Source organism: Alligator mississippiensis, chromosome 13 (genome assembly GCF_030867095.1).
Source record: "Alligator mississippiensis isolate rAllMis1 chromosome 13, rAllMis1, whole genome shotgun sequence".
Classification (NCBI taxonomy): domain Eukaryota; kingdom Metazoa; phylum Chordata; order Crocodylia; family Alligatoridae; genus Alligator; species Alligator mississippiensis.
In genome coordinates this window covers 58,139,516-58,161,810 of record NC_081836.1, presented here as the reverse complement: position 1 = coordinate 58,161,810, position 22,295 = coordinate 58,139,516, and the positions used below count along the sequence as shown (strand labels likewise).

At 54.4% G+C, this 22,295-nt stretch overlaps 1 protein-coding gene across 1 annotated transcript; it reads right to left on the bottom strand.

The window, feature by feature from the left end:
• Positions 1 to 208: 208 nt before the first annotated feature.
• On the bottom strand, positions 209 to 8,353 carry AQP8 (aquaporin 8). Its single transcript, XM_006268444.4, has 6 exons — positions 7,939 to 8,353; positions 6,965 to 7,222; positions 2,815 to 2,941; positions 1,848 to 2,062; positions 783 to 917; positions 209 to 392 (listed from the first exon to the last, which is right to left on the bottom strand). The coding sequence occupies exons 2-6, from the start codon at positions 7,213 to 7,215 to the stop codon at positions 350 to 352; spliced, it is 771 nt and encodes a 256-aa protein (XP_006268506.2). The 5' UTR covers positions 7,216 to 7,222; positions 7,939 to 8,353; the 3' UTR covers positions 209 to 349.
• Positions 8,354 to 22,295: the final 13,942 nt, after the last annotated feature.

Here is a 22,295-nt window from a genome sequence, read left to right as displayed (position 1 = left end):
TCAGTCCTGCCGACCCCTCCTGCGCCGCCCCGACCCTCTCCGCGCCTGTGCCCCGGGCTCCAGCCGCGGCTCGGCCTCGTCTTGTTGTGCCCGCCGGGTTGGCCAGCGCCCGGAGCTGTGGGGTGCAGCCATGTAGCCCCGTCCTTCAACGACAACCCCGCAGCTTTCCACGGCTTCAGAGGCAAGTCCCCCCCGCGACATGCGGTTCCCCCCCCACCACGCCGGAGATGCCACAGGCCGGCACGGGGTCAGGCAGAGCTTTCCCGTGCCAAAGTCCGGCCCAGCTCCTGACCAGCAGGCGCTCGCATGGGGCCACGGACCCAGCCGTAGCACAGTCCCGTGCCCGGTCTCACTTCAGAAACAGGCGGATTTCCCTGCCGCCGATCAGGAGCCTGGAGGGAGGAGAGCAAGGGTGGGTCAGTGAGTATCCGTGCCCGGCTCCTGCCCCAGCCGACATTTTCCGGCAAGCGAGCGGGTGGCAGGCCGGGATCCCAAATGAAGCCTGGCCCCACAAACCCCTCTCACTAATGCTTCTGGAGCCCCGAGACGTGGCTTGGGGTCAGAAGAGGCTGGGCAGGCCCCCGCATGGCGTTGGTCCTCCCCACAGATGGTGCTCAGACCCCTGCCCAGGCTGGAGCCAGGATGGGCTCCGCTGTTTGGTACGGGAAGGGGGACCAGGCAGAGGCGACAGCTGCCGGGGTTGGGACACAGGACCCCTCCACTCCCTGGGCAGACCGCCCTCCTCCTCCCCTTCCCGCCGCGTGCAGCGTCTCAGCACCTACCTTATCAGCAGTCCGGCGATCAGGCTGGCTATCATGGGCCCCACCCAGTAAAGCCAGTGATAGTCCCAGTAGTTTGCCACCAGCGCTGGCCCGAAAGCTCTAGCGGGGTTCATGCAGGCCCCCGATACAGCACCCCTAGGACAGAGGACACAGGAGCCGCCGGTCATCCCGCTAGTCCAGGACGCCGCGGACACGTCGCTTCCACTAACGACCGGCTCGGCCACGAGGCCCAGCGAGCTGCCCCGAGTAGCCAGGGCTACACAGCAGCCCGCAGTCCAATGCCTCGGCTTGGCGGATGCCAGGCTGCATGCGTCCGGCCAGCCCTGGCGAAACGGGCCTAGCCCGAAGCGGAGAGCATGGAGCTGGGGGGTCAGTGCTGGGTTCGCGGGCTGGAGGGAGCAGCGGGTGAGGGGCGCTGGTCCTTATCCCTCTGCAGAACAGAGACGTTTGCACCTGACCCGCCGTCTGCGAACACTGAACGGAGAGCTCGGCGTCCCACTAGAGGGGGCCCTGCCTTAACCCAACAGCCATTAGCATTCATAATTGCCGGCTCTCGTTATCTCCTTCCAGGGACGGGAGAAAAGGCAGCACGCGCTCAGACCGAGCTGGCTGGGCCTTTCCTCCTAACAGCAGCGAGAGCCCGCGGTGAGAAACGGCTCCCAGCAAACCAGCTGCGCTTTGCTGCGCGAGCAAACGTCGCCAGCTGGGCTTTTATGCGCACGCCAGGACCCAGGGAACGGCTTGGCCTGGCTTGAGACACCCAGCCGGTCAGTCCCCTAAGATCGGCGTTACTGACACCTTCCTGTGCGCTCGCGTCACAAGCTCCCCACTGAGATTTTTGGCCGGTGCACGGTGCTGGACAGTCATAGAAGGGATTGCTGCGGTCAGACCGCACGCAGGGGGCACTGAGGGGGCTCAGGCTTCCCCCCGCTGTGTTTCCCACCGTGCCTGGACCTGAACAGATGGACACCTGTCTGCTCTAGGGACCGCGTTCAGGCTCCCTTGCTCACTGGCAGACAGCATGCACGGGCTGCCCAGGTCTCCAGAGAGGCCGGGCCCGCTCACCCGGCCAGGATGTCCGCCGTGACCGTGAAGCCGATGCAGAAGGGTGCCAGAGGGGTCTTGGTCTTCTCATTGATGGCTCCCATGCAGACAGCCAGGACCAGGAACAAGGTCATGACGATCTCGCCTACGATGGCCGCGGGGATCTGCTCGTCGGACGTGATGGTGGAGAAAGCCCCACCCGTGGCATTGATGTATCTCTCACCCGACGTCATGGCCTAAGAGAACAAGGCTTGGACTTATTACCGTTCCACCCTCTGCATCACGGGTGGTCGGACAGGTGTGCATTCGCAGCACCGGGAGAGGTCGTGTCGGTCTACTCCCACCATTTACTTTCTGAAAGTCCCCTCTAACTGCTTGGCGTACGTCAGCTCGTTCACACAGACCCTCAGCCCTGAGATAGTTAGCAGGGAGCTAGACCCTAGGAAGGAATTAGCCTTGTGTATCTGCCTAGTGGTTTCCAAAGGGCTGCTTGGGAATTTATAAACGCTACTGTAGCCAGCAAAGGATGTGAAGGCGGTTGCAGAACAGAGGATGCCGAGATCCCTGCGGCTGCAGAAGAAGTTTGCACGTGTCCTACGTGACCAGCCCTTGCCGTCGAGTGCCAGTGAACAAGCCCCGGGTACCAGGGACGAGCACATCCCCCTTGACGACAGGCAACCCTAAACTCCCAGCAGGGAAGTACTCGCCCAGCACCATCAGGTGAGTCTGCAGGAGAGCGGGTGTCAAACCCGGGCGTCCTGGCAGAGTCAAAACCAGAAGGAAGCCCAGTGGGGGCTGATGCTGGACCGCGCCCCTGCCCGCTTGCTTAGCATTGCTCCTGGCCTCATCCCAGCATCGTGGGACAAGCTGGTATGGAGCAGGGCAGAGCCCCCTAACCATGCCCTGCCCCGCAAAGGCCTGTGCCCGTGGCCCCCCTCAGATTAACCCTTTCCGCTCCCTAGCAAGCGTACATCTCTGAGGGCCATACCTTTGCCAAGGCAGCACCTATCGCCCCTCCGCACATCTGGGCAACCCAGTAAGGGAGGAGCAGCACGATGTTCAGCCCACCGATCAGCCACGCCGCCAGGGAGACAGCTGGATTGAAATGGCCACCACTGCAATTAATCAGAGAGAGTCGTTAAGAGGTTCGGCCCTTGGGTCCCATCCCGCCAGGGCTAGGAAGTTGGCCCCCACATCACACCTGGGAGTTGGGTTCAGACCTCTTTAAACATCGTGGGTTTTTAAACCCAACGTCCAGGCAGGTCTGGGCAGTGTGTGCCGCTCGGAGGCTTTAGCCAGGCTAGTTCTGGGTGCGGGATGGAGGGGTAAAACCAGGCGCCACACTGGAAGCTGGCAAGATGTCACAGAGAGCTGCAACCTGACCACACCGCAGCTCGGGGAGGCCAAAACCTGGATAGGGGGGAAGGGAGGTCAGGGAGACGGTTGCCGCCGGGCAGAGAAGGGCTTGCATGGACAGCTCCCAGCCTTGCACCTGCAGGTCTCGCAGCAGCTGACGGTGCCGTCGCCGCTCAGCTATAAATACCCCGGGCGAGCTACCACGAGAACGCGGCGCTGCGGTTTCCTCTAGCGAGGGGCTGAGGAAGCAGCCACCGGGGCCAAAAGTGCTCTTCCTCGCCATCTGCCTCTGCTCCCCTGTCAGGCACAGGCCACTCGAGAGGCTTTGCTGAGGGCCAAAGCCGGCATCCCGCCTCGGTGCAGAGTGAGGGCAGAGCCTGGCCTGGAGATGCCCTGCCCCGCTCCCACTGCAAACAGCTGCCTAGCAAACCCTGCGTAGGCTGCCTGGGTTTGGGGCCAGTAAAAGGGCAGGGCACTGCAGGAGACCTGCATTAGATCCCCTGGTCTGCTGGCGTGCCTTCCTGGGACTCGGTATTCTGATCTGTGGAATGGGGATAGCATGGGCAATACTGGCCTCTCGCACCGAGCGCGTTGGAGGGAGTCCAGGGCTACGGCCAGCTGCGCGCATCTGCACCGCTCAAGCTAAAACCATGGGTGGACGCAGGCACAGAGCCATCCCCCTAGACGGGACAGTGGCCGACCCCCCTCGCAAGGCCCGCGCTGATTTGACCCCGGCGCTCTCTGTCCACCCGGGTAGAGCCCTCTCCTGCGACAGAGCCTCTATCGCCTCGCGTGAAGCAAATCCTAATTCCTTTTAATTAAAACAGATTACCGGGGGAATGCTCGTTAATGAACCCGCTTCATAACCAATAAATCCTGATAATAAATTGCTGTTGAAGCCGCTGAGTCGGAGAGTTTAGGAACTATGATTATGTCTTATTCTTCGGCTTTAATTAAAGAGCTATCTTGTGCGAGGAGCTGAAAGTGCTTGTCTTGTTTAGCCTAGTAAAACAAAGGCGGAGCACGATCTGATTGCTCTCTATAAATACACCGGGGAGAAGCACCCGGGAGGGAGAGGAGCTATTTACACTGCAGGACAAGAGCAAATGGGAATTCGCTGGCCCCGAGACATGGGCTGGGAAGGAGAAGAGAAAGCCTCCCGACTGGAGCAGCGAGGCTAGCCGAGCGGGAGGATTGGGGCTGGCTTCTCCCAGGCCCTGCGTCTGATTCCTCCTGCAGCCGTGGGCTTTAATGGGTGCTACCTCCGCGGGTGAATTCCCACATCATCCTGCTGCGGGGGCGCTGAGCGTGTAAAGGATGGGTCTGATCTGGGGGAGGTTTCCTGGCTGGTGCCGTACTCTTTGCAGCGCCTGGCCCCGTTGGAGGAAGCACGTTGGGGTTTGTGTCACGAGAGGCGAGGAACGGGGACTTTAGGACATGCTTCCAGCCACCAGCGCCTCTTGTGATAACTGCTTGGCTGCAAGGAAGGTGAAGGCATACAGGGCTCAAAGGCATGAGGAAGGGGAATGGACCGCCAGCTCCTTTGGGGCATGGGCCTGAATAATCAGGATTGAGTTAAAGCCCCCCAAAACAGGCTGCAGGGGAAGCGGTGACCTCAAAAGGTGAATTTCCCACCTCTGTTTCCAGCCCACTGATACACGAAGTGGTCTTTGGCAGAGGTGGCAGGGGCTGGCACCGCGGGGCAGCATGCTTAGGGGTGGAGGTAAATCAAGGCCAACAACCTGCACCCCAGCCAGGGCTGCTGATCCTCGGGGACCCCCCAGACACCTCTTTTAGTGCGTCAGACCGTGGCTCATCTAACCACCAGCATGCAGCGTGCCAAGTCTACCACTGCTGTTGCAAAGCTTGAGCCTTATTTACCTCCTTTCCTCTGAATCCGGCAGCAGTTACCGAAGTCCTTGGCTTTCCCTGCCAACTTGCCTATACTTTAACCCACACGCAGGTAACGCTGAACGCACACACGCACGCACAGATAACACTGAACAATAGCCAGTTAATAATAAGTCACAAACCCCGGACTGCAGCCTAGTCTGCAGGGGGGCAATACTAATCAGGACAGCCCTGTTTGCTCAGCCTTGTTCTGTCTTGCAAACAAACTTCCCAACTTGACTTAGTCAGCACAGGCCGATGTCTCTGCTAAATTATTAACCTCACACCCCATGACCTGCTCCAAGCCAAATGACCCCCAAGGTCCGCTGCGTAGTGCAGGCACCACCTGCTCTGGTAGCCGTGAACCCGGCGGAGAAGCATCCTTTCCAGGGACCGCACTGTGGAGTTTCAGTGTCTCCCCTCCATCCTTTTTGGTCACTGGACAGCCTCGAGCAGAGGCCACGGACCTAGTGTCTGCCCCCCAACACCTCTCTAGCCCTCATGGAAATAAGCATCGTGCTATAATCATCTCCAGCGCCCTGCAACATCACTTTGAACGCCCAGGCCAAGTCCCCAGCTGCTGTCCACCACATTGCTCCAGAAAGAGCACCGGGCAGATACTCCTTTTGCTCTGGCCTAGCGGCTTTGCTGGAGGAATAAAGAGACCAGGTGAAATCTTAAGCAGCTGGAAGGGACGCCCCTGTGCCAGGGCAGGCAGCGGGCCCAGCAACTGGAGCAAACAGAAGGGACCGGATCCTGTTTCTTCCTGCAGAGCGAGTGGCCCAGCTGGGACCTGAATGCATCCTAAAACCGTTCGCTTCGTAGCCTACACATTTGCTCCCCGACCACCTGCAGAGGGATGCATCTGCCGGTTTGAAGCATCTCGGTGCTTTGCTTCTCCTTTCTCCCATCGGTCTCACGGCACGAGGCAGCATGGGTGGGTTGTCCCTCATCAACAACATCCCCGTTGCCCCCTCTCCCTGGAGGTGCCGACGGCTGGGCAGCCGCCCCAACTGCGACAGACTGGAGCGGCAGGGCAAGAAGGTTTTTCCCTCGCACACTGAACAACTGTGATGTGGGGAGCACGGGATGGGAAGCCCACAGTGCCTGGAGCAGCTCTGCACCCAAATCGGAGCTGGACAGGGCTCGCTTAGAGAACGGCATAAGTGCCAAAAAACGCCCTTTCAGACAGACCCAAATGACTCCCGAATTCCAGCCCAAGCCGGCAGATATCTGGCTAGGAACAGGACGCTTTGAAGAAGCGGAGAGGTTTCCTTCAGACAAGACTGGCCAAGGTGTTTTGGGCTTGTCTTGTGCTGGAGTTTTTTCCTCAATGCCTTGGTTTGGTCATCAACCCCACTGAATCTCCTAGTCAGACTGTTCTGCTCTCCAGCTTTCCGGACCTCAGTTTGCCGAGCTGTAAAATGGGCATCTGACCAGGCACCTGCCTTTGCAAAGCTCTTTGAGAGTGAGGCACCAGGCTGGGAACCAGTGCACCTCAACTCTGTCCCAGGCTCTGCCACCAACCACGCTGCACGCTGGTGGCTACCTGCTCTGTGCCTCTGCTTCCCTCACAGCCTTTATCCCCTGCCTCTCTGTGGGCTGCAGGCTCTTTGGGGCAGGAGCTGCCTGTGGACAGCCCCTTGCTCGTAGAACCTCTGACTTCAGCTGGGCTCTCAGGTCACTACCGTGGGGCAAGCCACCAGGATCCTTAGCTTGGGAAAGGATTGTGAGAATCGCAAAGAGGAGCATTTTTTGCAAAATATGGTAAAACAATAGAATTGCAAGGAGCAATGGAAAACAAGTGAGACAGGAGACACAGCAGCCTGTCTGTCTGCCCACCCAGCAACAGAAGTGCCCCCCTCCACCCCAGAGCCACACAGCCCCCATACCTGATATTGCCCAAAAAGGCGATGTTGAGCCCCAGAGCCAGCCCGTGCGCCAGCGCCGGCTGCAGCCGCCCCGTGCTCTCCACGTTCTCGATCACCGAAGAGCAGCCGATGAAGATGAAGAGGGTAGCGCCCAGGAGCTCGGCTATGCAGGGCTGGACGTACACCTCGTACCAGTGAGGTTGCAAGGGTTTGTGCTTGCCCTCGATTTCCACCTCCTTTATGGACATGCCGCCAAACTCTGCATCAGCCATCGGCGACCTGAAACCAAGCAGGCAGAGCTGTGAGGGGTGGCTGGGCACGGCCCCTGACCTGCTGCAAAGGTGGCAGCCAGCAAGGGGGTCAGCCCAACGGGGCATGAGCCCCCCAGGGTAACTCTTCCAGGGGCTGCAGGCTCCGAAAGCAGGGAGCGCTCGGTTTCCGATCGTCACAACGTGCTTCCACAAGGCGAAGGCACGTTACGCAGCCCGGGAGAAACGCGGGCTCTTTCATTCCCAAGTCAGCAAAAAGGAATGGAAAGGCAGAAACCCCCTCTGTTTTTCTAAGGCAATTATTGTAGAGGGGTTTTTTTGTAAAATATATATCTAACTATATAGATATATAGATAGACATCTATAGATAATATATGTATCTATATAGATGTGTGTGTATGTATATATATATATATATATATATATATATATATAATATATATCTATATATATATCTATATATCTATATCTATACATCTCTCTCTCTCTCTCTCTATATATATGTCTGTGCACGCACACACACACACACCTCTTCTAGTCACCGATCATTGCCTTCTTCACCCACCATAGGAACCCGTGCACCCATTATGATACTCGCACCTGTGGAAAGGCGCTCCGGTGCACCCGTCTGCAAGGCATCATCGCCCTTAAAACCCCTTGTCTCTTAGCCCTGGCCCCGAATGCAGGGTTTAAAACTCAGTTCATCCATTGCATGGAGGTACTTACGTTTGGAGGGTGCAGCTCTGCCCCAGGTACTGATGCCAGCAAAACCTTGGTAGGTAACGAGTGCCGGGCTCCTTGGGGAACGGGTTGCTTATCTCACGGGAACACCCGAATGCTCCCTACCTGACCTGCACAAGGGGGTGGCTTTTAAAAAATTGGACTGGATTTGCATTGTGAAAAAAAAAAAGCAATAAAATGCGATAGGCCAGCCCATAGATGTGTCAACGGTATTTATCTCCATGGCTCCATGGTTCAAGGATTCGTTAGGGAACCCTGCCAAGTTGGAGAATGTGGCTTGTTTCACAGTTTGAACTGCTGGGGACACGCCGTGTCAGAGGCACAATTGGCCTGACGCACTGGGCACCTTGGGCTGGGTTTTGTTGGAGCTAAGCAGTGCATGAGATTGCTGCCTGGCCGGGAGCAGGGGCCTGAGCGGCGCACGTGCCGGGGCTCTTATCCCTTGGTAAATCACCTGCCCATCATTACATTCATGAAAGTGGCTCCAGCGAGAAGAAAAATAGCCCCTTTGTGCACAACTGGTCTGGGCTGGTGCCCCTTGCTCAGAAAGGTTCCCGGCAGCTCTCAGGAGCTTTGAGCAAGGAGTCGAGCCAAGCCCAGACTGAACTGAGTCGAGCTACCAGAGCCTCGGCCGGGCTTTGGGGAGCATCAGAGGCTTCTTTATCCCTCCATGAGCGCTGAGGGCCCCTGACAAGACCAGTGTCCTCAGACAGAGCGAGGTGAAGGGCTTCTCCCCATCTCCTTGCTGCCAGGTGGGGACCCGAGGCACTGGGAGATTAAGTGACTTGCCCAAGTGCACACAGGAAGCCTGTGTCTCAGCCCTGGACCACACCCAGCTCTCTGAAGCGCAGCCCTGAGTCTCCTCCATGAGACCATGCATCCTGCCTTGCCAGCCTCTGCACCTCCCTCCAGGGCTTAGCCACCGGCTAACATGGCTGGTGAAAGAAATGCAGCCCCCCAAGGTAGCAAAGATCTGGGGGCACGATGCTGGTACCTCTAGGACGCACAGACAAGAGGCAGCTGCTGTGATGAGAGGTGGATACAGGCAGGAGAAGCAGGCCTCGAGCAGACCGCTCGTGCCTCTGCCCCAGCAGGGATGTCAAACATCCGGCTGGAACGTGAGCGCGGGGCTGCCCTGCCCTCTTGAGCAATCGTGTGCAGCCCTGACTGCTTGTGGTGGGTAATTAAGAAGCCTGGTTTATGGGTCTGTTTTCTCTGCTAAGTAAAGGTAAAGAATCCCAGGGAGGTTGTTACGAGGTTTGCACAAGGCTGCGGGGACGGGAAGGAAATTTCCACTTGCCCGACTTCAAGGGACGGGGCAGGCTGAGGGCACCGGCGGGTCAGCACGGACAGGACAGAGGCAATCCCTGCTCCAGCGCAACTAAAGCAAGATCCAGCTCTTAGTCACCTCTTCCCTGAGACCCCAGGTCTTTTCATCTGTGCGCAGCAGTGGTTCTCAACCTCTGTCAACTCCAGGCCCCCCTTGGAAAATGCCAGCTCTTTGCTTTCACTCGTTTTTCACTATGAAAAAATAATAGAGTGACTCTTTTATCGCAGAGCCCAGATAGCCCAGAGCAGGCCAGAATGGCTCTGACACTAGGGATTCCTCTTTGAAATCTCAGAGTCTACCTTGTTTGGCACACCTAACCGTGCCAGTAGTGCAGGACACCCGACAGCCTGGTTGAGAACAACTGGCACTAGACAGATGAGCGACAAGTGGGGGCCGAGTCAGGCAGCCTGGCTGGCTCATCTTGCAGGCCCAGAGGAAGGGGTAGCACCCAGAAAGATGCTCCTGCCCTCATCTAATAAACAACAGCAGCGCTGCGCCTCGACTGGGGCTCTGCGCCACCCCGGCATCCTGGCCGCTCACCTTCCCGCAGGAAGCACCCCTGCATTATTGCTTAGATAAGGGGTATTCCTGTTTGCAATTTATTTGAGAGCCTGAGCTGCCTTCAAGAGATTCATGCTTGCTTCCTGTCTCGGGATAATCTGTCAGAGATAAGCAGAAGAAATGCTCAGGACTGGGCCCGTGCGTGTCATTAGCACATCTCAGAGCACTCTGCACGTGAGGGCTGTGGCATCAGCCTCAGTGTATAGAGGACCTGGGAGGCAAAATGACTTGCCTAGGGGTTGTGAGCAGGGCAGTGGCAGAGCCAGGAGTCAAGCCCAGGTCTGGCAAGCACCACTGCAATGCACTATCCACGAGGCGACAGGTATGGGAAGGGGCCAAAGCAAAGGGATGGATCAACCCAGGGCCACTTCACCGGAGTCGCCGGGATCACGCGAGGTCGCAGCTGCTGCAGAGGGGAGAAGAAAGAGACCCCCCAACTCCCACGTGGGATCAGCACAGCAGCCTTGCCTTATTGAAGGCTTTCCTTCTGCGTTCGGGGAGCCGCGGTGTTTTTGGAACATGCTGAGGAAATGCTCCGGCGTTGCATGATCATCGCTATTGCCCAGCGCAGGCTGGGAAGCAGAAACACGACAGAGGGCAGATCTGAGGATGATGTCGCAGGGAATTTCACACGTGAGCTCAGCTTTAAGTGCTATCCAGAGTGCCCGAGTCCAGCAAGCTGAACTGGACTATAGATTTCATAATTTCATAGACATTAGGGCTGGAAGGGACCCCGGAATATCATCGAGTCCAGCCCCCTGCCCAAAGGGCAGGACGTCAGCTGGGGTCATAGGATCCCAGCAAGATAAGCATCCAGTTTCATCTTGAAGGTGTTCAATGAAGGTGCTTGAACCATCTCCGGTGGCAGGCTGTTCCAGACCTTGGGGGCTCGGACAGTAAAGAAATTCTTCCTTATGTCCAGCCTGAAACGATCTTGTAGTAGTTTGTGACCATTCGACCTCGTCATCCCTTGGGGCTCTCTGGTGAACAAACCTTCCCCCAGATACTGGTGGTCACCCCTAATAAACTTGTAGGTGGCCATCAGATCACCCCTGAGCCTGCGCTTTTCCAGGCTAAAGAGCCCCAGGGCTCTCAGCCTGTCATCGTAGGGTCTGCTTCCCTGACCTCTGATCATGCGCGTGGCTCTTCTCTGGACTCTCTCAAGCTTCTCCACATCCTTTTTGAATTGTGGAGCCCAAAACTGGACGCAGTACTCCAGCTGTGGCCTCGCTAAGGCCGAGTACAGGGGGAGAATGACGTCCCGGGATTTGCTTGAGAAGCATCTCTGGATGCAAGCCAGCGTTTTGGTCGCTTTACTAGCCCAAGACCAGACGCTCTGGTGAGACGGCAGCACTGCTGGTGCCCATGCCAGTGCAGGGATGGATCCAGCCAGGCCCCTTCCCAGCCCAGAAATGCAAGAAAAGCATCAGGCAACAGTAAAGTCGTTGTCCTCTCGTCCCTCTGGGCCTGTCACATCTATCAATTAAAAGACTAAGTTCTTCCAGCTGGAAAATCAGAGGAGACGGCTGCTGTGGGACACCAGCCTTCACAGCACGCCTGTGCAGACCCGTGTCCAGCCAGCGGCCACGGCAAAATGCCTCCACTGAATGAGGCAGACAAGAGTCTTTGGGTAAATGTGATCATCTTTTATTAGACCAACTCAAATAGTTGGAAACGTCCTTCTTTGAACATTCAGGTGGGTTACAGGCCCCCATTTGAACCACTCACCCACGGTAGTTACTGCCCACTTCCAGGCCAACAGAAATTTTTCCAAATAAAGTTTTTGGGGGAGTCAAAAATTGCTTTCTTTTGAAAAACTGGTCCATCCTGTGGGAGAAAAACCCATTTTCCAGGTTGTCCCCTTTTTCATAAGTGTATTTTCCACCTGCCTGTGCTTTTGGGACCAGTGAAAAACTAAATCGAGTTACTGCAATGTTTCTGGCTTCCTGAGAACCAGCTTGTAATGACACAAAGAACGCAAAAAGACAAAAATGTAAGACACAGACAGACAGAAAGCGGGATGCGAAACTAAAACAGGTCACATTCAAACACTTTGGCAAGAAGAGAGCTTTCAGTGGGATGAGGAACGCCTCTCCGAGCCGCTTCTCTTATTGTTATCTCTTGCTGTTGACCAAACTTTGAAACCTCTTTCAAACCCAGCAATTGCCATTAATTAACCTCAGTTAGTACCTGGGGGAGTTGCTTACATAGTGCGCGACTGATAGGGAAGGGGTTGTGGGAGATGCAGGGAGATCAAACAATACTTGAGGGAAATACATAATTACATGACAAATACGCTGATGACCTACTGCAACGAGATCCCCAAAGAGCACTTACATCTGAAGTAGAGCTCATTTCAAATGAGAAAAGGACTGGAAAACAACTCAAAGAAAGCGCAAGCGGTCCCCGGAGACCAATGCACAGATTGGTCTGTAGCTACCAATAATTATAGCGCATAATTAAATAATATCAAATATTGGCCAACCGGTTGAATCAATGGGATTTTAATGGCCTGTGCTGGCAGCACAGTATTTTCCCACATTATCAAGGACCACTTACACCACGGAAGCCCAGATGATTTGACCAGCCATGCACGCAAGATAGCAAACAGAAGGGAGATTAAGGGCAGGAAGCAAGTCACGAAGCCGGAATTTGGTCCGGGCATAGACGTTTTCAGCCCCGCTCCAACCAGAAGTGCCAAGAAACCAGAAAGAGACTGGCTATTGCTCCCTTATCAACATCAAACCTCGAGCACCCCAGCAGCACTGACCACTACCGGCTGCACGCCGGCCCATGCGTGCACCGGTTCTAGATAGACTCAGAGAGAAAACCAATCGCGCTGTGCTGGTGCCAACATATTCCCCGAGTGTCCGGTCCAAGTAACACCATCGCTCTTGACTTCAAATCACAGTTTAGGGAAGGCTGTGGGTAGAACAAATACTAGTGCATGTGTTTCCATTAAGGCCTGAATGGGATTTGTATTGTTATCCCGAGTGCATCTCCAGCAGTAAGCCAGAGTTCAGTTTTACAGCTGAAATAGGGCTTCAGCCATGTCAGGAAGGAGAAATTTGGTTATTTAACCCCAGTCTTTCCTGCCCAGAGCGGAGGGGCTGGATCCCATGATCTCACGAGGCCCCGTCCAGCCCTAAACTTCTGCGAATCTGTGAAATCCCAGGCATCCTCCCCAAACAGACAGTGTCGCATCTTCGCGCAGGGAACGGATTCCCTGAGAATCTGCAAAGAAATCAAGTCAGCTGTTTGCAAGACCATTGAATTCAATTCATTTTGACACTAGAACATGTAAAGGAGAAGCAGCTCAGTAAATGACTCCTTAAAAGGGAGGCAAAACTCATTTGGAGCAGCAAGCACTGGTCGAATTCACGTGGCTAGCGCCTGGTGTCACCAGAGGTTTGTCCGGATCATCACCACCTTTACCCTTGAATTCCCTGCATTTTGCATGGGTGTTAGCTAGGTAGCATAATGACACCAGCCCTTGGATGCATGTTCCCCGAAGCGGCCTGTATGCTTTCTCAGCCTTCCCGGAGCCTTTTGGGGGGAAATGATGCTAGGTGAAGCAGCAGCGACCTTCACTCTTTTGTTGAAAGAGGCCGTGACCATGCCAGGAATCAAACAGGTCCTTTCCCCCATGCAATACATCTGGCATTTGGCAGCTAAACTCATTTACAATAAGCTTCTGACTTGCGTAGTAGGGCTGTGTACAAACCACCAGTTACGCAAAGGCGTGGGGCTGGGAACAGGGAAATCTGTTCCCATTAGCAGATATTCATTTTCTCCTTGTTTGTGCTTGCACTGAGCATGGGGATTTGTTAAATAAACCACAACAGTAACTGTGTCATTTTGGAAACAAAATATTCAGATAAAACAGAAGAAACAGCCACCCAACAAAGACTCCTTCTTGGGACTTATGGAGCAACGACGTACCGTTGCAAAGAGTGACCCTACCCTTTCAGAGGCACCACCAAGGTGAAAACCTCTCCATCCAAGTAGGCATTTCTAGCCTTTGCATTGAAAATATCCTGGATCCTGTACATCTGCAGGTAGCTCCCCGTGCCTCGCCTCCGGGTTCTGGCGTAGCTCATGAGACCCAAATTCAGCAAAGCCCTTTGGTGCGTGCTTACAGCTCAGCACAGCTCCAGTCCCATTAAGACTTAAGCACAAGCCTAAGTCCTTTGCTGAATATCGGAGGATTTGCACAGAGGGCAGCACTGACATGTCTAGAGAGATCCACGGGGGACCCTCTTCCAACAGATCCATCTCTCTCAGCTGTGCCGCCTCTCTAGCAGGGGGTCTCTTTTGATCCTTGGGGAGGAGCGTGAGCAGGTTCACCACCCTCCTGGCTTCAGCTGATAGACAGCAGTGACGAGCTGCTGAAATTTTAAAGAAAAGGTGCCTTCCACTGAGCCAGCTGCAGCGTGCCCTCAGAGCAAAAGGCACATCCCTCTACCAGCTGGTAACTCCTCACCCTGGCCAAGGAGGGAGCTGCCAAATGCCATCACGGACAGAGGAACCCATGTCCAAGCTACTACAAAGCATGGCAAGCCAAGCTGGCACACAGCAGAGCAGCCTCTGGCTTGTGTCCTTGCAAAGGGCTTGGGGCCACCTGGCTGTTAGTTAGGAGGACCTGATCTGGGGCAAGATTCATTTCCCTAATATTTGGGACCAGCTACACGGTCAGAGGCAACGAAACAGGCCGGGGAGGTCCAATCGGACAAGGAAGGGCCGACGCAGAGTGGAGACGGGGCACGGATGCAGCAGATGCAGGGATACGGTCCCAGCGCTGCTTTTGCTTTGGTAGCAGGGTTGGCATTTGGCACTCCTGCACTTTGTGGTAGAAGCAGCACCAAGGAGGAGCCAAGCCCATTCGAGGGGTTGTCTGTATGGGGCGTTATTGCAGACGAGCCGATGAGCTGCGGTCCGTCCAGGACAGCGCTCTGGGGGAACACAAATTCCAGGTCTTTCTCCCAGCTCCGCTGCAGAAATGAATTAAACCAAACTCAGATCAGGAGCTCTTCCGCAGAGTCAGAAAATCCTCCCTCCCCAGGATATAGGCATGCAAATTGCTGAGAAGTAGAAGGGGACAGGCATTTACCCCACGCCTGCCTGCACACACGCTCTTTTCCCGGGTAAGTCCAAGCCAGCCTCCAGTGCCTTTGGTCTGCAATGACAACAGATGCATTACTGGGCATAGCGTTAGGTTAGCACAGGGTAAGGGTCTGAATGCAAGCAGTCCCCACAGAGCAGCCAGGTAAAGCCCCACTCTCCCTTTACCCCTGAGTAACTTGTTTGCATGCCCTTGCCTTTATTTGGGAATAATTCTTTAGCTTTGGATCCACCCTGGACCTTAGTCCAAATGAGATCCCCTGAATCCTAGGCCAGCCTTGACTAATGCTAAGGTTGTACTGACAAGCATGCTCTATATTCCTGGCACATAATCTAAAAGCCCATTTAAACCAGCCTGCTGACAAGTCAGCCTAAATACTTAACATATTTTCTTTAACAAGATGCATTTTAAACAGCAATAAAAAAAGAAGGTAAAGGCAACTCACTTGACACCATCTTATCTTTATATACATTTATCTTAGACCAATAATCCAAAGGTTACATAACCATTATTGAATGAGAACTAGCAAAAACATTTGCAATGGGTAGCAGTAAGTCGGATTTATATAGACCTATGAACATCTACAGATCCCATTTCATAATACTTCTGTTTTAAAGTGCCAGCCAGCTGCTCAAAACATGGATGGAAATTTCCAAGAGTGTTTTCTATAGAGATTTGCCATTTCCCTTAGATGATGTGGGGAGAACTGGGCCAGTTCTCTTAAGGAAGTTTAGGTCCATTTGGTTTTTGTGGAGATTCACAGTTTACAGCTAAACGGGGAGGGGGAAAAGTCAGAGAACTGAAGTCCCATGGAGACCTCAGCCCTCAACTGACGAGCGCCCAAACTTGCCGGCCAGCCCCACGCGTCGGATATGGGCGCGCCGTCCAGGAGCTGCGTAATGCCCAGAGCCCAGCAAGCACTTTCCGAGAAGACACACTTCAAAGCAGTGTCGGTCCCCTGCATCACCGACGCTGGGTGTAAATGCAAAGTACAGCTACAGTTACAAGTTTCTGGCACAGTACTGAGAGAGACTGTGGACATTACTGGCAGCTCCCGTGGTCCCAAGGGAGAAGCAGCTGGCTGGTCCCCATCAGGAAAGCAACGGGTGGTTTTAACGAGGCCCTCGAAAGGTCCCAGAGGGCAGCGGGTGCAGACGCCGACAGAAAGGGCCATTCGCACGGGAGCCGGACGTGGGCACAGGTGGGCAGGGCCCCGTGCCCGGACCCGTTGGGATGGATTTGTGGCAGGCGAGAGCGATGCACTTTGGCTCTCGCTGTTTCCCATGGCAACGGGACTCAGGCTCCGCATCGCACGAACGCTTCGCAGCCACGGACCCGACACAGAGGGAAGCGAGCCGGGCTCCGAGCGGCAGCCTCCGAAGCAGGATGCTCCGCCGGGCCCGATCCCGCGTGCTGCCGGCTCCTCCTCGTCAGCTGTGCCCCAAACCTACTGGGGTTGAAACTGCTTCCGTGCCACAGCTGGCGGGTTTTCTCCGCAGAAATCCCCTTGTACACAGTGCTCTGGACGCGTGGCAGCTACTGGGCTGTAGCTACACGCAGGGAGCAAAGGGCCTGGAGGTTTGCACTGTGAACGCCAGGCTTTGATAGGACGTGCACGGGGCTGAGTCAGGCCTCGTTCGGGTTCGGGTTCAATAGGCTGGGTAGGGTCCGCCCCGCAGGTGGAGGACGCCATTTCAGACACCAGCAGTTATGCGAAAGAAGGCACAAAGAAAGAGCAGGAGCCTACTCCTACTGCCTAAAAAGCGAGGTGCCCCCCGCTCTACTCCAGGTAACGATTTTCCACACCGGGTCTTACGCTCTGGCTCTCCAGAGGCACTTTCTTCCTAACCAAGAGTCAGAGAAGGGAAAGCGCTTCCTAGAGCTGCCTGCTTTAGTCTCATGATCCCATGCAATCGCGAGCGCTGGACTTTATCACATCTGCCTTCCTAATAGCACGCTTAGAGCAGCAGAGATAGCACAAACTCCTTTGATCCTTATGGTAACCCTATAGCAAAACATGACCTACTTTCCAGCTCATTTTCTTCACTACAGCTGGAAACAGGCTGAAAACTCAAGAGCAAGTCTAAGAAGACAGGACTCCTTTTCTCAGCCCGAACCGGCTGTTGCAGCCGTTGGCTGAACCCACTTTCCTTTTTGCTGTTCTTTTACCAGGCTTAAGACAGAAGATGGAGATGGGAGTCCAGTTTGCACAGACTGCGCCGGACCATGTACAGCTAGCAGGACGACGAACTAGGAGGGCAGCATCTCCACACCCCGCCCCATGCTATTAACTCCTTACGTTGCACATCTCAGTGCTATATTCAGGACAGTGAATTGCAGAATCAGAGCAGCTGACCAGCAGAAACTTTCCTAACGCCTGCCTGCCTTCACCTCATAGTGAAGGTGCTTCTGATTAACGTTTCCAAGGGTGGAGAGACCCAGAGCATCATAAAGACACCTGGGGAGACAGGTGGGGCTGGAGAGGGAGCACGAGCTAGAGCACTGGACACCTGCCTCTAGCAAACTGAATGCAAACCCAGCTTGCACCAGCTGTGGGGGGTGACTGCACCCGTCCCAGACCCCAAAGGGGCACCCGTCCTTGCTCCATCCACCGTGGCTGTCAAGGCGTCAGCTTAACAGTGTGATCTAGTTGCAGGTCGTTTGGGTTTTGCCCACATTACAATGATATGAGGTTGGAGACTCACCCACTGTCACCAGGGTCGTGATGCGATTCCATCACGGTGTATGCCTTTATCCACTGCTCCCTAGTCGTCCGTGACACCATTAGAAACAAGTGCGACCCAATGTGCAGCATCACGCAATGACCGGCACTGGAACATGGAGCACACAGGGGTTATTGCTTCCTAGTTGCATGGCAAGAAACAGGCTTATGAAACATGCTGTGCTCACAACTGATTTGTGTAACCATGTGTTTTCCCCTTCTTCCCCCAGCCTCCTGCCCCACAACACTTCCAAACCGTTTGTTCCACCTACTTGTCGCTTCCCGTCGTAACTCGGGTCGTGGACCTTCAGGGCAGATCCCACCGTTCACTGCAAGGCCACAGGGCTCCCATCTCGAGCAAGGCTTCGAGACACCGCTGCTGTAGAAACGGCAATGCTAAAAAGTGCAGACAGAGCAAAGTGTGCGGGGATATGGGGGGGAATGATAAAAAGGGAAAGAAAAAAAATGCCCCACAGCTGAGCCTGAGCCATTGTTCAAATAATGGAGAAAAAAATGGCACAAGCCTATAAATAAACTAAGGCAAAAAACAAACCATCAAATACAGCCAGCAGCGGTCAGAGGTTAGCAAAACACCTGCTCCACGGAGAGAAGCCATCAGGCTCTCGACACAGTGATTTCAGCAGCTCAGCACGGCTGCCGGGGAGGTCTTCGAGATACCCGACCCTCCGCTCGGGGTCAGACCGGTCACCGCGTTTGGCATCAGGAAGGGATTTTACCCCACGCTGATCAGCACAGACTGGCAGGGTTCACTTTCCTCTACAGCGGGGAGCACGGTGCTCTCCCTTGGATCCCTGGGGTGCATTCAAAACTACTTCCTCGCCTCGTAGTGACAGTGCCCTTGCCCCCGACTTCGCTTCTGGTAAGGTGCCAAAAGGCGTTTCTGATCTTTAAGGAGCTTTGCCGGATAGTCGTGCAGGAGGGTGTAGTGGGTTATCAATTTGCACACCAGCCTTTATTTTGCCTGGGGTGAACTTGCCCCACAGGACACAACGCAAGTCATAAATCATCAAAGACCAAGTACAAACAAGAAAGGGTTAACCAGACCCTGCGGTCTTTTCCCGGACCCGGAGAGAGCACCCTGTCTTGATGCTGCCGTCCCTAGCCTGCCCTCCTCCCACCCCCAGCTCCCTTCCCTGGGGGCTTTTAACTTCCTCTGGGCCAGCTAATCATCCTCAGCAGCTGGCCCAGCCTCCTAGGCAGGCATGCAGTCTCTGTCTCACCCCCTGCAGCAGAGCTGTAGCCCCCACAAGACATCCACCCTGCTATAGAGGGCCGTTCCCAAACTTTAAGAGCAGGTTAGACAAGCACTTGCTCAGGAAGGTTTAGACGGGGCTGAGCCTGCCTTGAGCAGGGCGTTGGACTAGATGGGACCTCCAAGGTCCCTTCCAGCCTGACTTTGCTATGACACCAGACACACTGGCCGAGGACTTGCCGCTGGAGGCCCACGCACCACGGTGATAAATGGTATGAAGGAGGAAGCGAAACGCTCCCCATTTGCTATTTCAGGAGGGCACAACCACAGTGCAGCACTAGAAATAAGCTCAGCCAAATGTTGCTGACCTTGCATTACACTCCCAGCACCTCTTTTCTTAAACCGAGTGACCTGCCTTGAGAGAGAACAGAAGCCAGTTTCTTATGCAAAAATCACCCGCAACAGGTGGGAGGGTCCGTGCGCTGCTTCATGAGCTCGTAACAAGGCAAGAAGAAGAAATGAACAATCGAATGATCGACTGAGTCAAGTGACACGAGATTTAACCCTGATGAAGCCCCAAGTTGGCAGACTCTCCTGGCCCAGTTAAAGATTTATTAGTATTTCACGCCTTAGGGACACAGTGGGGAAAAGACAGGGAGGGGAGACTATGTAAAAATAACAGCAGTTAAGGCAGCAGAGGCCACGTGGTGAAGTCTCTAACCTCTTGCTTCTGAAGACTGGGGTTCACATAGTGATCACTGAGGAAAGAAGCTTGCATCCTTCACCAAAATTGCTCATAAATGGACTGTCCTCATCATAAAACCACCGCCGCTCCACTGGTACACTAGTGCCTGTCTCCGTGCCAAGAGGAAGCTGGCTTGGATTGGACTAGCAAGGGTGGGTCAGGTCTGGACTGAAGGTGAGCCCACAACTTGAAAAAATCCCAAGAGATGCCACAGGATAAAGCTGAGCCACAGCGGGAAGCTGAAGTATTGCACGTGGCTTTTACCTGGCATAAATCATAGAAGATGAGGGGTGGAAGGGACCTCAAGAGGTCACATCTAATCCAACCCCCTGCTCAACATCAGGCCCAGCCCCACATATATCATCCCACCAAGGCTTTGTCTAGCTGGGCCTCAAAACCTCCAAGGATGGAGACTACACCACCTCTCTGTGGAGCCTGCTCCAGTGCTTCACCACCCTCCTGGGGAGAGAGTTCTTCCTAATATCCAACTTAAATCCCCCTTGCTGCAGCTAGAAGTATCAAGCATCAAATTTAAGGAGTACTCACCCAAATAGCCCTTGCCCTCCCACACTTCCTCCTAACTTAACACCACTGCCCCAGTTCCTAGAGACAAGTGGCAGGAGAGGGGGAACAAGCAACAGTTTTACTGCAGATCTAAAAACAGAACTTCAATTCAGAGGTAAATGTATCGATCCTTGGCTCCATCTCATCCTAATCCCATGACAGAAACCCTATTGCCAACGTCAGCATCTTGCAAAGGCTACATTTCAGTAGGCACTTCCTGCCACTCAGCACCTGAGCATGTACAGAAATGAATAGGAGAGAGCGATACGGCCAGAGAACAATGCAACTTTCCATTCCGGAGCCCGTCCGGCAATTAATCTTCATGTTCTGTGTAATTAGTGCTTGCATCATTTCCCATTTGAAATATCGACAGGGTGCTTTTGTCAACATCCATTTGTCCTCCTGAGCCCATCAGAGTCTGAACGCTCGATCTTCTGGCACCTCCTGCCACCTTCACCGCCTGCATGAAACGAGACCGCGTTGATCCCCGATTTTCAGAAACTCACAGCTGTGTCAGCTGCACTGACCTTCCAGGCAGCAGAGCTGGCACCGCACCAGCCAGGAGTGGTATTCCCCTCCTCCCCATCCCTCCGGCCTGCTTTGAAAGCTGTACCCCACCCCTACTCAGGCACAGCATCCAGCTGGTGGATGACTCCTAAGAAACGTTTGAACTTGCTAAATGCTTTCACACTAGCTGGGGACAGTCAGTCTGCCCTGGTAGCTTTCCTCTATTCAGCCTACACAGAGGTTCATGATTCTTGCTCGAACACAACTAAATAGGGGCTGGAGCTCAGAAGTGAGAAGGGGGACGGGAAAAATGGAGGTGTCCGGCACGCAGACACCTCCCCTGCCCTCAAGACAGATTCCCTCCTGCTCTTCACGGAGGAGTAATGGCCCCTTGCCCGCGGGGACTCAGAAAGCAGACGGGACCTCCTCCAAGACATGCAAGTTACTTACTCCGTTACAAAGCCGTAGAGTTAAGGGGGTCTACGCAGGTCTAGTTCTCACACTTCCTTGCCAAATTTGAGCCTGGACTGAAGTTAAGAGGATGGCAGCGGGGGCAGAAGAATGGTGTTTAAGCAATAAAAGCCTGTCACAACGGCTGAAGTGACAGCCCCTCCCCACCTCTCTTCCATGGGGGGGGAAGACACAGCATCACAGCTGCACCCCCAAGCTGGGCAGTAGGTGAGATGGGAAGAGAGACGCCAGAAAGGGGAGGACAGAGCACACAGTGATCTTTGCTTGTGGCCTCAGCCTCGGGAACAGCTGCAAGAGGAAGGAGCTGGGAGGGCGGAAAGGTGCAGGTGGATTGTGCCGAGGTTAGCACAAAGGGTCAGCGCTATCGCAGGCACAGCATGCACGTGCCTGGTGGAGGAAGACAGCACACTTAAGCCAAAAGCATGTAAAGGGTACAGGTGCAGGCATACCAGGCAGATTGGTATCTAGGTAGCAAAGGTTGCAAGCTTTCCTGTATGCAGGAGACCTCAGCCTCCAGGCTTAGGGGAGGGGGGATCTAAAATGAGCCTTCTTAAGGACATATTCACTGCGCAGGGCATCAGCTAATTATAGCAGCTTGCCTTGTGATTCAAGAAAATAGCTTGACACAGACACGGCAGCAGAGGAAACTGCAGTCAGCCGTGACTTCGGTGGCACTTTATCGGCCAAGTGAAAAACACAGATGTGGTGAAGTGCAGGGTAGGGGGAAGGGGGCCCAGTTCCCTCTGCTAGTTTTTCATCCCCTCTAGTCATTTCACAAGTGCTACGTCTAAAAGCTTCTACCAAGATAGCACTGTTAATCACCCCCCTGCCCCCAGCATACCACACGATGCTACACCGGATTAATGAGTGTAAAACATGAAGATGACTGTGTGTAGGTGCATCCCGCTGCTCAAGACATTTTTGTTGAACAAATCTGGGTCAAAATGAAAGCAGCCAGTGACTAAAAGGTACATGTTGCTTATGAATAAGACATTGGACAAATTGTACGTACTAAACATTTATTGCCCTCTTGTCGAACAATTGCAAAACTGGGCTTCAGGCAGAAGAGCGTTTGAGGGGAGGGTGCTGCGAGATCGGCACGAGGAC

Coding starts and splice junctions, on each gene's coding strand:
- AQP8 (XM_006268444.4), bottom strand. CDS start 7,215: ATGGCTGATGCAGAGTTTGGCGGCATGTCCATAAAGGAGGTGGAAATC. Junction 2,063..2,814: donor TAGGTGCTGCCTTGGCAAAG/GTATGGCCCTCA, acceptor TTGTTCTCTTAG/GCCATGACGTCGGGTGAGAG. Junction 393..782: donor ATCGCCGGACTGCTGATAAG/GTAGGTGCTGAG, acceptor TCCTCCCTCCAG/GCTCCTGATCGGCGGCAGGG.